The 16,218-nt window shown below is 39.2% G+C and overlaps 1 protein-coding gene across 1 annotated transcript in view; it reads left to right on the forward strand.

The window, feature by feature from the left end:
* Positions 1–16,218, forward strand: part of ADAMTS19 (ADAM metallopeptidase with thrombospondin type 1 motif 19) — a 278,728-nt gene that overhangs the window by 87,998 nt on the left and 174,512 nt on the right. The window contains exon 7 of the mRNA XM_073344873.1: positions 14,179–14,222. Coding sequence (XP_073200974.1) covers positions 14,179–14,222 — 44 coding nt within the window. The remainder of the gene's footprint in view (positions 1–14,178; positions 14,223–16,218) is intronic.

Raw genomic sequence — 16,218 nt, forward strand, 5'->3', positions numbered from 1 at the left:
TCTAGAGGAGTTCCAGCCATTTGACATCCTTAGTGCTGATGAGACCGCTTTCTTCTACTAGGGCTATCCTAACAGAAGCCTTGGCATGCTGGAAGGAAGATTTGCAGGAGGGAAAAAAGACATGGACCGTATCACACTGCTGTGTTGTGCAAACATGGATGAGACAGAGAAACAGACTCTTATGGTGATCAGAAAGAGCAAGTGCCCACATTTCCTGACGGACCACTCAGAGCTGCCCATGATCTACAGAAGCTCAGCAAATGCCTAGAAAACTAGTTTGTTGTTTAAGAGTGGCTACAGATCAGGAACAGAGAGCTGTCCTATCAGACTACAATGTGTGCCTGCTGATTGACAATTGCCCAGCTCATTCAGCTAATCTAGAGCTATCACACATTGTTAAAATTCTTGCTTCCTAATATAACCTCAGTCACACAGTTGATGGACACAGGTGTCACCAAAAACTTCAAAGTTCACTACTGTGCTTGTCTTAAACCTCTCTTCATGCTGACCCACACCTAAGAACAATGGATGTTGTTAAACAACAACTCTGCTGCCCTTGATCTTGCTAGGGAGTCATGGGCCACTGATCTCCAGAAGACTTTTGGAAACTCCTTCTGAAAGGGAGGGTTTGCATCAACAGCAAAAAATGCTGCTTGGTGGACACCAGTGTGCTGGCTGATGTTTCAGTTCCTGAAAACCTAAGAGCAGAGGAATTTGAGGTAATTGTTGAGTTCGACAGTCATTTGCAGGTGGAAGGTGTGCTCACTGATACAGAACTTTTGGAAACAGTAGTGGCTGTTAAGCACCCACAGGCTACTCTTGACCAACAAGAGGATAGTGCATTGGGAAAAGAAACTCAAAGAGCCTTTGCTTGTGGACATTATCCACAGGATATCCCAGAATTGTGGCTTTGAGAACAGTTATGAAGCTGCTTGCAAAATTGAAAAAGATTTACAGGGGGAGGTGGAAAACTGTAAAAAGTGGGTGTTGGACAAATGTTTTTAGAAAAACTTTTTTTTTCTTTGGTGCTTTTAAAAAGCTTTTATTTTATAGAATTGTGTGCCACTGTACTCTTTGTGAGACACAACAAGGTGAGACTTCCTAAATTTGCTCTAAGCCCTATGGTATACTATTATACAGTGTATCTATTTGTGTGTCATGTTTGGTTGGGGTTTTTTTAGAGCACTGTATTGAACTGAAAGTTAACAATTTTACTTTGCAGTGTATTGTTGTTCCATGCTCCTATTTCTGTGCATCCCCCTGAAAACAGAGCCTTCTGCTTATTGGCAATATCTGGAAAATAGCACCTTTTTGCTCGGAACTAACCTCGGAGAGGTTGCTAATAAGCAGAATCTACTGCATTAGTAAAAAGAGGTTATGGAGAGAGCTGGGAAAGTGGGACAAATTGAAGCCTAAGCTGTCAGAGACCTGGCCCTTGTAACTTTGCTACATACTACACTCCAAACTTCTCCATACTAAACTTACAAACTTACATACTAAACTACACTCCAAACTTCTCCATACTAAACTCATCCTCCAAACCTAGCCCCACCCAGTTTTGTGGGTCATTTAGGTTAGTTCTGTGGGTCAGAGACTGTTTTCATTGTTAAATGTTTGTATGCTGCCGAACACAATGATCCTTGATTGGGGGTTCCTATTACTATGGTAATACTAATAAGACTACATCTAAGAAGCTTCCAAAAACTCATCAGAAGGCATCCCCAGTCTGACAGATCTAAGGAAGCCTGTCAGACTGAGACGCAAACCTAGGGTTTAACAACTGTGAGTGTGTTGGCAGGGCCTGGGACTAGATGATATGGGGAAGGTGCGACTAATGGGGAAGAATGAATGGGGAGGGGGCATGGAGAGTTGCCAGGCATAGATAAGTAGGAAAGCACAGCAGCTGGTAGCAGGGCTGATGAACAGAACTAGGGAGCAGGGCTGAAGAACAAAGCTTGTTGCAAATGCTTCAAGAGTTAATTAGCAACTATGTGATAGCTTTAAAAAGAACATATTGGACAGCCCCAGTGGCTTCTGACAGATCTCTCTTCCCCACCATATCCTTGAAGGCAACAAGCGGTATTAGTGTTTCAGGCAGGAACTGGGGAGAACTTCTGGAGATCAGTCTGCCCATGCCACACAGCCCAAGTCATTTTGAAACCTAAAACTTTCACTTGACCAACTGCTCCCCTTAATATGGGCTTCACCCCCAGGCCCTGGACTCCTTCATGTTTCTGGCAGCGCCAGCAGCAGCTTCAGGAGGAGGCAGGGACAAACAGGCTCTTGTAGTGTATTACCTGCAGTAGCTGTGTTTGACCCAGAGCTGGCTGCATTTCATTGGTGGGTGAAGTGTCTTCTGTTGTATTTCTAGATTGTAAAATGCTTCTATCAGATAATCCTGTTTAAGTCTTGATTTTTCTGATTTTCTTTTTAATAATAATTTGCTTAGTTCATACCACTTTTTACCTGTGAATTACAAAGTGTTTTATGCAGAGGGGTAAATATCATTATCCCTTTTGGGGAAACTGAGGCATAAAGCGGCAAAGTGACTTGAATGAGGTCATACAACAGGTCAGTGTCTGAGCCAAGAATTAGAGCCTAGACCTCCTGAGTTCCATTCTACTAGTACTAGTCACTGGACCATACTACCTCTCATCTCAGGGCTGCTTTAGCTTTAATAGATCATACCAGCATGGCTTGCTGACTGTGGGAATGTTTTGCTAATCCAGACTCCCTCTGCACATCGTCAAAGTTTATGGTATTGTTAACCCCATGTGTGGCTACACTTGTGTGTTTTGTTAGTTCAAAGAGTTTCATTCTGTTTTACAAATGCAGAACAGGCTCCCTTGTCATAACTTGCAAACAGCCTTGGACAGTAGACCTGCTTTACTGAGAGAAATAATATTTAGACAGAGGAATACCAACTGTTTACTCTATATTCTACAAGTAGAAACCAAGTATTATAGCTTATTTAACTGTTTCTGTAGCAGGCCTTTTAAAAGTTGGCCCTTTCCTTTCTATAGCATGAAAATGGAGCAGCAGGACACAGAGTTTTGAAATGGGGACACAATGCTCTTCGCAGGTCAATGAACTCTGTGTTTTGAAACACAAAAGGACTTAAAAATAAATACTGAGTATCAGATTTCTAGAGAGACTTTTTAATGGCTTTATATGTTTCACAGAAATATGTATGCCTCACTTTTCATGGTTTCTTAGATTCTTTGACTCAACAATCAGTCAATCTAGCTTTTCTTCATGACAAAGGTTTCTGTATGAAACTATATACCAAACTTTTCTACCACACTTTTATCTTCTACATGGGAAAAATAGGCTGTAGTGTTTACAATAGATGTGTTGTCAAATGGATTACTTTCCTTTAATTTAGAACAGTCCTCCTTGAGTACATGGTTTTTATCTGGTTCTATTTTTCTAGTGGTAGGCTTATTCTGATGAAACAATTACATGTTTAATGTAAAGTGCCATAGAAGGAAAGAAGAGAGAGAACAAGTGTGTTGAAAAGGGGATTAAAAAAAGTAGATGAGAATGGGGCTTTATTATAAGGAGAAGTTAGGAATTAAGAGAGAAATTGCTTTAAGGTCTCTCTTGTTAAAATAATCTGATGTACACTTAATTGATTAACACATCACTTTAAAGATTTTCATATATAGAAATATTTTTCTCTTTGAAGAAAACTCACATCCATGCAACAAGGTCCAAATAACCATGTTATTTAAGTCTTGAACTTTGGCTACACTGAGAGAACCCAGATACAGTGGTTGTTTAGGGAGCATTATCATCATGTCTCCATCCTTGCCCAGCATAAGCTTGCATGGAGGGTGGAATTGAAGGCAGGACAGGGGAAGGCCCAGGGGATCCACAGTTACTATCTGTACACCTGGGATTTTATGTGGCCCCAACATTGAGGTATCTGAGTACCTCTCAAGTACCATACAAATGATGTACCATGTTTAGCTGCTGCTCCAATCTACAGCTGGCTGTAGTGCAATGCAATGTACTGTGATGTGTCTGAATGTGCATTAGAAGAGCTTCTGTATACACACAGAGAGAAAAACTGTTAAATAAAAAAGTACTTTTACCTACTAATATTGTCTGCTTAGTTTTGTTTTTGTGACATAAGCAGAAACTTAATTTGTAGATGCAGAGAGCCAATGATCCATATACCAACCTGCCCTTTGTTTAGCTTACTGTACAGCAGACATACTTTTAAAAAAATGGAGTTTTCCTTTGCAACTGACTTTGATTAGAAAATTATTTGTATTTGCCTTCAATATCTAAAAAGATTTCACCTTAAGTTATATAGGATAGAACTTCTAGTTAAGTGGAATAATAATAATAGGCATTTAATTCATGTAAAGTAAATGGCAACTTTTTATATAGATAATTGATACAAAACCATTCTTTCGAAACATTAATCCTCACAACACTTACAGCATGCTGTAGGTAGGTATGTATTACTGTTTCCACATTATCGAGAAACTATTACTGTTTCCACATTATCGAGAAACTAAAGCAGTGGGGTCCAATTACTTAGCAAAATCTACCTAGGAGAGTATGCACCAAGGCTAGGATTAGAACTCATGAGGAATTCACGTTTTCTCTCGAATGGAGGGAGTAGGCTATACCAGCTAAACATATCTGCTTAGAATATTCTCCTAGTCCTACTGACCCATCACATATTAACCTACCTACATCAGATTTATAGATTCATAGATTTTAAGGCCACAAGGGACCATTATGATCATCTAGTCTGACTTCTTGCATAAAACAGAACTAGAGCTGGGTGAAATTTTTTGGATGGAACTCTTTTTTTTTTAACTGAAAAATGCAGATTTTGGTTTAATGATACAGTTGTGAAGTTTTTGTAGTTTCGGCAGGTTGTTTCAGATTTTGGAAACGTCAAAAAGAAACATTTGATTTGACCCCAAATGAAATTTTTGACTTTTTCAATTTGCTGAAAATTCTGAAAAATTTTGGTTTCAGTTTGACCCAAACCAAATTCTGTTTCCAATCTTTTGAAACCGATAGCAAAGCAAACAATCCATTATTTGCAGAGCTCCACACAGAACCTCTGTCAGTAATTTCTGCATCAAGCTGATAAATTTTGTATGAGCTATAGCATATCTTTTAGAAAGACATTGAGATGTGATTATATGACTGTGGTGGAGAATTCACTGCATCGCTGAATAAGTTGCTTCAGTGGTTAATTACATTCAGTGTTCAAAATTGTTCCTTATTTTTAGTCTGTCTGGCTTCAGCTTTCAACCACTGTATTGTGTTATGCCTTTTTCCGCTAATGAAAAAATTGTGTACTATCAGAAATCTCTTCACTATATAAGTACGTGTAGACTGTGATCAAATCACCTCTTAGCCTTCTCTTGGTTAAACTATATAGATTGAGTTTCTTAAGTATCTCACTATAAGGCATGTTTTCCAGATATTGGAAACCTTTTGAACCATTTCCAATTTTTCAGTATCCTTTTTGAACTTTGGACTCCTAACCTGGACACATTATTCCGTTAATATCTAATGAAAGAGGTGATGCTGCCTCCCTGCTTCTATCTGACATTTCCCTGCTTATGTGTACAGGTGTGGTGTTTACCCTCTTTGCTACAACATTGCACTGGGAGCTCTTGTTCAGTTGGTTATCTTCAATGACCCCCAAGTCCTTTTCAGTGTAACTGCATTCCAGGATATGGTCTCCCAGCTTGCATGACTTGTATACATTGTTTCTAGATATATGACCTTGCATCTGGCTGTATTAAAATGGATGTTGTTCAAAAGAATCCATCTTACAATGTGATCCAAATCAGTCTATATAATTGACTTGTCCCCATCATTAATTACCACTCCACCAACTTTTGTGTCATCTGCAAATTTTAACTGCAGTGATTTTATATTTCTTCTTTGAGTGCTTCTTCCTGTGTGTAGTGTGCTTCAGGTTATGCCTGTGTCCCAAGCACCAGGATCAGATAACTTTTACCTAGTGGTGTCCATTTGGTCCACACATGATCTCTTTTCTTCCTCTGCACTGACAGTGTAAAGGGGGCTGGTGAACTTTACTCAGTTCCTTCTTACTGCTCATGGTCTAAGATGGAGCTTTAGGTTTCTTGTAAATAGTTCTTTAAAAAAGTTAGTCTAAGTTGTTTTAGTCTAGTTAGTTAGGAAGATTGTTGGGGCATGGTTCCCTAAATTTTGGGACCTCCCTGCTTGGGTAGGCAACGATTCCAGTACCAACCCATCCCTAGTTCTTCTATTGGTAGCCAGGGAGAACATGCCAAGAATTCCTGGCTTCGAGAATGATCAGCTTCCTGAAACCTTTCCTAGTAAGAGATGATCACAATGCCTGTTTGTACTGCCTGGTGGAAATCCATGCCCCATCCATCTGCAGGTCATTCCTGAGAAGGACAAAGCAGTCAAAGGAATTTGGAGTTTAAAGATTCCTCATGGAGAGGTCCTCAAGCGCAGGGACAGCTTCTGACCAGGGAGACCCTCCCCCTCTCAAAATATGTCAGACTGAAGAAAATATGTCAGACTGAAGAAAATAGGAGCATCCCTTATAGTGCTACTCTGACTGATTCAGCAGTCCTTCTCTCCTACCTCCTTGCCTACCCCCCCATTGGCATCAGAGACTTAGGTAAGCCAAAGCAAACATGGAAGGGAGAGACAAGCGCTCCCCATAAAGACATGAGGTAAAGTTCCTCATCCAATTCCCCTAAGAAGAGGCAAAAGTCTCCATCTTGTACCAAGCCAGAAGATACCACCTGCTCTGGAACAAGACCGTCTGGTTCCAGAAGTGCCTGGAATGGGACTTCATCACTTTTTAGTACTGGGTGGTACTTTGACACCACCAACAACTGTATCTGCATCAGCACAGCACCGATGGCCCAAGTTACAGAAAGGAAAATTACTCCATTCTCTCCAGGCCACTTCTCAGCACTGGGCAACCTAATCATGCTTCTTGAACCAGAATAATTGATATTCTCTAGATTCCCAGTCCTGGTACCAGGACATCTCCCTTCGGTAACTCTCAGTGTTCCCATCTTCAAGCCAAGGTAGAGCTAGACTGTCGCCAGTATGGTCAATGAGTAGAGTCCGGTACTGAGAGTTCCCCTGTTAGAGTTGGGCTCAAACTCATTGGAGTCAGGAGGAGGATATGGGGACTCCCAAATCCCTGTCTGGGCTCAATCCCCACTCTGGAGATGGAAGTGGCCAGGGTGTCCTAGTATCCTCTTTTATATGTACTGGAACCCATCACCCTGGGTCCCCACACCAAGGGGGAAGTCCCACACAAAGTACTTGACCATTGAGCAGGGGAACCTCAGAGGTGTAAGTTTCCCAAGGAGGAGGAACAGCTACCACAGCCTCCCCAAGAGTCTCCACAAGAGCAGCCAAGAGGAGAAGACCAGCTAAAATGCTGGTGACCTTGTCCTTCTCTTTGGACAAGGCTGGGATTCCAGCTTCCTGTCATATCCAGATGAACCTAAGATCCAGAAAACCCCTCACAGACAGCTGGACATCCTGCACAGCTCCAGACAAAGTAAAATGGTGCTCACTATAAATGAAGCTATTGTCAAACTTGTCACTTTGGCAGATGACCATCACAGTTCCACCAGCATTATAACGGGCCGAAATGAAGTGAAAAGGTCAGAATACTCTATTCTTACCTACTCCCTACTCACTGGTGGTGATTGAGCACAGTAGGCAGAGACAAGCCATGTCTACACCTCATGAGGAGGCTAACAGAATAGACCTCTGGAGGAAGATGTCAGACTCATTGATCTCCCAATTTCATAAGTGATAAGAACATAAGAACGGCCATACTGGGTCAGATCCATCCAGCCCAGTATCCTATCTATCGACAGTGGCCAATGCCAGGTGCCCCGGAGGGAGCGAACCTAACAGGCAATGATCAAGTGATCTGTCTTCTGCCATCCATCTCCATCCCCTGACAAACAGAAGCCAGGGACACCATTCCTTACCCATCCTGGCTAACAGCCATTAATGGACTTAACCTCCATGAATTTATCCAGTTTTCTTTTAAACCTTGTTATAGTCCTAGCCTTCACAACTTCCTCAGGCAAGGAGTTCCACAGGTTGACTGTGCACTGACTGAAGAAGAGCTTCCTTTTATTTGTTTTAAACCTGCTACCCATTAATTTCATTTGGTGGCCCCCAGTTCTTATATTATGGAAACATGTAAATAACTTTTCCTTATTCACTTTCTCCACACCACTCACGATTTTATATACTTCTATCATATCCGGTCTCCTCTTTTCCAGCTGAAAAGTCCTAGCCTCTTTAATCTTTCCTCATATGGGACCCGCTCCAAACCCCTAATCATTTTAGTTGCCCTTTTCTGAACCTTTTCTAATGCCAGTATATTTGTTTTGAGATGAAGGGACCACATCTGTATGCAGTATGCAAGATGTGGGTGTACCATGGATTAATATAAGGGCAATAAGATATTCTCCGTCTTATTCTCTATCCTTTTTTTTTATGATTCCTAACATCCCATTTGCTTTTTTGACTGCCGCTGCACACTGCATGGATGTCTTTGGAGAACTATCCACAATGACTCCAAGATCTTTCTCCTAATTAGTTGTAGCTAATTTAGCCCCCAGTTTCAAACTGTCATTCATTGATTACCAAATATGATTTCTACATGGATAAGGTATTAAAGAGACTGTACCTAAAGTTTATCCCCAAGGTAGTGATCGACTTTCACATCAACCAAAGTATCCACTTACCTGTGTTCTACCTTAAGCCACACACCAGGAGGGAAGAGATGACATGGCCCTCTGTATAAGTGCATAGGCTCATGTCCTCTGCCTCTACCACCAGAAGATGAAATCATTCAGAAGGCTTATAGATCTACAGTGAAGCTCCCAAACTACAGTAAATGAGTCATGTGTTTGTTTGTTTACTCCAATGCAATTGATAGCCTTCAGTTCACATTAAAATAAGCAAAGTGGACTGTATGCTTAGAAAGTGTAATGTGGTTCAACAGCTTGTGTTGGTGTGTTTTACAAAATGTTTTGTTGCCTAAATATAGACAGAAAGAAAAGAATATTTGAAACCTTGTCACCAGTCATCCACAAAGATTCAAAATAGTGGCATTTGCTAGTATAGTGAAAATATTTGCCACGAGGGGTCTATTAATTGTAACTGTAGCTAATAAGGGTCACATGACTTGTGAAAACATGTTGCTTGGGCAATTGTCCCATAGTTCCTAATACCTGAAATCAACATGAACAAAAAGAATTAGTAGTGGCATTACTTTTTCTTTCATAAAGAACCCAGCTCAATGTATGTTCTCACAACTTTGCATAGCTTGAAACGTTAGAAGTTAGGAGAATTGAAAATAAGAGATGATTCGGAAGTTTTATTTTGTTGTGAAGATTTGGTAGGCTGATTAAGATTATTATTTTTCTTGTGTAAATTTTGTTAGGAAACTGTCGACCAGTTTGAATTTAGACATACTAACTGCACTTTTGTTGACAAGTCTGCTTACAGTACAAAAGTTAAATACATCTAAAAATGGCAGCTTGGCACAAAACTGTATATGGAGATTAGATTTGAGGGGGTTTTATATATTTTTCCTCTGCTGCCATTCCCCATCCTCTTTTATGCATCCCTGCTCTGTATCAAACTGCTGGTGTTTTATATGTATATTTTTTAAACAAAAGATTCCAGTATAATGGGAGGCTTTAAGTTTGGAAGTGGGATATTTAATCTTTGCATTGCCCCAAGGACCTTCTATAATGCTATATTTAATGGGTTTAAAAGTTTACAAGTTAAGTATAATTTATTAAAATGACAGACTAGTAGTTGCCTGCTCCTGCCTAAGCTTCTTTTGTCCCATTAGTCACCTTATTTAAGCATGAAAATCTGTCATATATCTCAAAAAAGTTCCACTTTGAACAAGGGACTATTCTCCTCTCCATATGCATGCTAAATCATTATTAACATGAATGGAAGTTGCATGCTTGGTACAGATGGGAGAAGAGACTTGAGTGGGATTTTACTGTAGTTTCTAGTCTTCGAATGTTTGATTGCTCTTTAAATTAGGCAAAATATATCATCATTATCAGACATGAAATCAATTGGGAGTGTAAACTGAAGAATGCAGTAGTGGTGGTTAAATTATAAAAACTGATTTTTTTTTTTTAAGGCAAAACATGCACGTGAAATCTCCCCTTCCTTGGGGCATGATATTGCTCTAGGATTAGAGTCTTGAGTGATAAACTTCATATGAGGTGACTTATTTACTTAGATAATTGTGGGGCTTAAAAAGTAAAAGCTTTAAAAAGTAGCTATTAAATAAGCAGAATTTCACTAATATCGCTGAAAGTTTTTTTTAATGTCACAACTATTGTTTTTATGTGGATTTTAAAAATAGACTTGCTATTTGATAAACGTGGTCAATTAGTGATCATTTTGTTCAACTTTATTACAGAGTAATTTTGCAGCTAATGACAGGTTTCAGAGTAGCAGCAGTGTTAGTCTGTATTCGCAAAAAGAAAAGGAGTACTAGTGGCACCTTAGAGACTAACCAATTTATTTGAGCGTAAGCTTTCGTGAGTTACAGTTCGCTCAAATAAATTGGTTAGTCTCTAAGGTGCCACTAGTACTCCTTTTCTTTTTGCAGCTAATGTATTTCTTATGCCCCTTATCAATATGAGCATTTTATTTTTATTTATTTGTAGTATGCCGCCGAAATTTTTTGTGCACATCTTATGTATGCAGACACTAGACCTCTGATGTATTATACCTAGGGAAGGAGAGAGAAAGAAAAGCAAACAAATCATATCAATGATTATACCTTTCTCTGGGCCTCCCATGCATTTTGTACGATTTATTTATTCCACAAGATATTTGGCATAGGGACCGTGTCATCTCTTGTTTTTTGTGCTTGAGCATGCTGGCATGTAACAAATGTGAGTGGGGAGGGGGGGAACCTGTTACATATTCAATACAAGTAAACATGTTTCAATGATGACAACACACATATGGAGAACACAGATACATTCTTTGTAAAAGTTTCCTACAGGAATCAGGAAACAACTGCTGATGAGTCATTTATAGGTATATCTAGAGCATCATAAAACTTTACCAAGGGGCCTATTCTCAAATGTAATGCACCCTCATTCTTGGAAATTAAAGGATGTGTTACATTTTTTCAATGTTAGTTAGGAACCAAGAGCTTATGTCCAAGACATAACAGAGCTATTTCCCCAAACTCCCATAGTGAAATTCTGGGGTGCATAGTTCACACAAAAAGGGAAAATAATTCATGTTCATATGTAAAAATAAATGTATACAGTAAACAAAAGGCTCTTAGATATTGGAAAATTAAAAGTTTTGTAATCTTCTGTTTCTGTTACATTCAAGGATCTGTTCTCCCTTTTTTCCTGCTTGCAACAACAATTAATAATAATGGTTGGGGAGATGGAGGTGTGATGGTAGCAGGGGAATAGGAGTTTAGGTCCTCAGACTGTTGATACATATGCACACAAGCTTGACCATAGGTACTATATTTCTTATGGTTTTGCCATGTTGCTTAACAGTGCAATAGGTCCCTTGGGTGACATAGCATAAGACAAAGAATTATGTTACAACCCAGTGCATTAATATGATATATTGCAGGTTAGAAAAAATAAAAGAATCCTCTGCATCTGATTAGTTTCCTCTTCATCATTTTTGGCTCCAAGCCCAAGGTTCATCTCAGTGGGTTCCTAGATTATGCTGGGGGTCTGTAGACCTTGGTGGTTTTCTCTTCTATTTTTTGCTTTTCTCAGGGCTGAAAGTAAAACTTCTCTCTTACTGGTATGGGGGGCGGGGTCTCAGGTGGAAGGGGTAGGGCTGGGGGGGGGTCAGCGCCTGCCAGCCAGCCCGCCCGTGCTGCCCGGGGCTCCAGCGCCGATATAAAGGGCCCGGGGCTCTGGTCGCTGTGGCTACCTTCGCAGCAGCCGGAGCCCCGAGCCCTTTTAAATCACCGTCCCCGGGGTAGCTGCTCCTTTTGCCCCATGTTGGCAGTGGCTTGGGGGAGGAGGGAGGGAGAAAGGGGCAGGGATGTTAAAGCGCTGCCGTGGCAGCGCTTTAAAGTCAGCGATAAGGGCCGGTACAGGCGGCTGCTTTTTACCGGTATGCCGTACCGGCCCGTACCGCCTTACTTAGCTTAGTAAGCCCTAGCTTTTCTGTTCCTAAATTATCCAGAAGAAAGTGACTGGAGAACTCAAAGGCATTCATTTACTGCTTTCTCTCCCTAGTGATATTGCTTTGATCAAGTGTCTGAAGTTCACCAGCCTGTGCAGCTAGTCTCTTGAGGCTGCTCTTGCACCCAAATCATATACATGAAAGTGGGCTTCACTATAAAAATACTTTTATTTTAAAGTGTTGGTTTGGTTTTTTTTAATCCAATCACTATTATGTTTTGTTTAGTTGCATTCGTAAAAATGTAGCTCTGTTGTCTTCCTCTCCCATCCCAAGTACCAGAAATTCTCTTGCATGCACTAGCAATCATCTGATCATTGAAAAAAATATTTAGCTAAGATGTGAGGTAATAGTTGGAAAAAAATTCTGTTTGCCTAATGAATTACCTGGTGGACTTTCATAATAAACTAACATTTTATTGTAGAAATGGACAATGGAAGACAATACACCTTGATTGCCACACTCAGTTGCAAACTTAGGGCTTTTGCATAATAATGAAAGATATAACATTTTGTTGGAATGTGAGGATATATGGATTATGTCTATGGGGTCATTTTTCAGGATGAGTGAATACCAATAAGGTATCAAAAGGGTTAATATAACAATTATTGATTAGTCAGCTCATATGAATAAATGCATAGATTAAAACTTTATAAATGTGCAGACTCAAGGGCCTTATTCACAGAAACTATTTAGTAGCCTGAATTGCTATTGGAACCAGGCATGCTGCACATGCACTATGCAGAAATGTTCACTGAGTAGTTCAAGAGTTACCCAACTCCCATTGATATGGCAATATATACCTTCATAAAATGAGTATTAAAATAATATGAGACATCTCTGCCCTAAGCAGTCCATTCAAAAGTATAGAGGAGTATCACCCATGGTATAACACATGTAACTGTGTGTATATGTGTGTGTGTGTATGTGTATATAAATTAAAAGCAAATCTGTAGGATTTCCCTTGAGTACAAAAAATGTTTTCACTTTATTTCATACCTAATTCACCACTCATATTTCATTTTGAAATGTTTCCTCTTGTCTAAATTCCCTTTTAAAAACAACAGGTTGGCATCAGTTAGCTTTAAAATCAACATCCCTTTCATCAACCTACCTGTAAATACTAATCTCTTATTAATAAGATGCCAAACTCTGCCATTGGATATGTTTATCCATTTTACCAGCCATTTGTCTTTAAGAACAAATAAAATAGATGTGATAATGTCAGACTAGTTCCTAGCAGATGTTTATCAACATGGGAGTAAAAAACTTGTCTGAATTGGCACAGATAAACACTGATATTTATGGAGATACATGTATAAAAACTGGATATATAGTAGCCAGCTATGTCAGCCTTACTACAGGAAAGCTACACAAGACTTGAACTGCAAGCTTTCTATTATTTCAGAACAAGATGCACTGGCAGAGAATCTTTTCCAGAATATGTCCAGATTATGCTTCTTTCTAGCAATTTTTTTCTCTTAAAAAAGCACAAATACCATCAATAATTCAATGCTTCTAACAATGAAAAAACAAATATTGCTTTGGGTTGTAATCTAAGCATTTCTGATTTTTTTCCTTAAAATAAAAGGAAACATAAGAGATTTAGAGTTTGGTAAAGCAGGCTCCACTGACTAGAAGTACATTTCAAGAGATCAGAGAATTGTGAAACAACCAAGAGTTATGACCCATGTAGTTTAAATGTGAGGTACATTTTTGTCACCTGATTAACCCTAAATCTGCTCTGTGGATAAACTAATATTAAAGTGTTCTCGTTAATTCCAGCATTTGCTTCACTATGCTCCTTGTTGAGTTAATGGAGCCTTGCAGTTATTCACTGAGCCATATAAAATATGTGCAAATGGGTCACGCAATCATTACTGATCTAACAGTACAGCTTGCTGAAAATTTGTCTTTTTCCCCCCCCCCCCCGCCCAATTCTAGGAAGGATTTCTGCGTACATAAAGATGAACCATGTGATACTGTTGGTAAGTAAATAAATGTAAAACATATTTATATATATGTTTAGTCTTGTGTTGTGTAAATATATAATGTTGAGTGAATGCGTCAACATTTGCAGATGAATATTTATGACTAGTTAATGCAAAAACTGTTTAAAATTGCTATGATATGATATGACAGTCTGGATTTGTGCCTGTCATTAACAAAACAATGTAACAAAGTGAAAAAGCTTTGACTTTCTAATCTTTTCATTTTAACAGATTCTTCAAACCATTTTTTATTACTCCCTTGGCAGTTTAACACTTTCATATTGTGTCTCCAGTATATTTGAATTAAGAACATTAAACTAAAAGGGATGTTCATAGTTTATTTAAAATGTAGCAGATATCTTTTTGGTCAGAATATATCTTAAAAAATGATTATGCCTTAAATACAATATATCTTAATAGTGTAGCTTTTTAGAAGCACACAAGAAAATGTCAAATACTATGTAAGACATTTTTTGCACCGTTCAATTAAAAACGGACACTTATTGCACTACACGTACCTTAATGTGGTATTTGTCATATTCCCTATACTTACAATGGGACATAACTGAAATTTAATAAATGTAACTACTTTAGGAGTCATATATCCAGTTTTAATGGCACTGTAAACAGTGTCCTCAGTTGAAAATCCACCATGTTAGAGACTGAGTCAACCCCAGAAGACAATATACTCCTATCCAAGCATGTAGTGTTCAGTGTCCTGACCAAGGTCGGATTGTAACAAGTAGAACTAGAACTCAAGTGACTCTTTCCCACACCAGTGAAACAACCATTTTCATCACCAACTTTGGCAGGAGAAGTCTATAGTGCGTACCATGTGAAAGTACACATTTACCATCCGCAGTAGCTGAGGGCACTGTCCATGCTAGTAAGACAGCTCTGCAGTACCAGCTTTAGTGAGAGAACTGAGGTGTGCCATGTTGGACATCAAAGTTACATAATGAGACCTAGTTTAAGTGGGCGAAGATTCATTACAATCAGTGGAGTGATATCTTTTTACCCCAGGTCAGAATTTGGTTCCTAGCACCCATAATGACAGTTCAAGTGTAGTCACAATTGTTCAGTATACAGGTAGCTTCAACAAAATTAAGACAGGACAGGTGGCTGTTTAACCACTTTGAATTTACAGAAAAGAAAAGTTTTGTAGGATGTGACTTTGTCTGTAAGGCACAGGATTAAGGAGTAGTAGGAATGTTTTGCCTGATTCTCAGCAGTAGCATTTAAAGATGTGCCTTATGACTTAGATTGTTTGTCATTGACTCTAGTGTTGTTCCTTACTGAGTTTTCATCCCAAAGCTGTGTGTCTGTGTGGTAGAGTTGGATGGGGCACTTCAGTGCTGTAGTGTCTATCTTAGTGGTCAGGGATTTGTAGTGCTCATTATTTCTTCCACTTGTTGGCCTCCTAGTTGGGTAAGGTTTTTTTGTATAAGTACGTTTTTGGAAGTTGGTAAGAGTTGATTCACGGTGCTTGTTTCTTCTTGCCTTGTGATGGGGAGAATAGTTATTTTCACCTGAAGGAGACAGTTATCTGACCAGGAAGTTCTTATATTTCTTATATCTACATCGAGGCTGAGGATCTTGGTCCAGAGTACAGGAAGTGGGTCCGGGTCTGGAAGCTACCCATGACAAATCTTAGATGGAGGGTTCAGATGGGAAGCCAATGCTGTTGCATCTGAGGCATAGTTTGCATGGATATTGAAATCTCCCACAATGATGAGCCTTCTGAATTTAATGATCATTTTGCCTGCATTTCTGTTAGGTCAGTTGGAAAGCTTTTGGTATATGGAGATTTGTAAATTAATAGGATGCTTGGAATAGTCTTATGCCTGGATTTCACATATAAAGAAGATGCACTCAAAGAATTTTTTTTCCAATTAAGCTTTACCTTCATTTCAGTTCTGGAGAGAATAGAATGTCTATTTTGTCTCCAGATTTGTGTCTCTGGGCCTGAATCTGTAGTCTATACAGTAGGTCA

This window comes from Lepidochelys kempii, chromosome 5, assembly GCF_965140285.1.
Source record: "Lepidochelys kempii isolate rLepKem1 chromosome 5, rLepKem1.hap1, whole genome shotgun sequence".
Classification (NCBI taxonomy): domain Eukaryota; kingdom Metazoa; phylum Chordata; order Testudines; family Cheloniidae; genus Lepidochelys; species Lepidochelys kempii.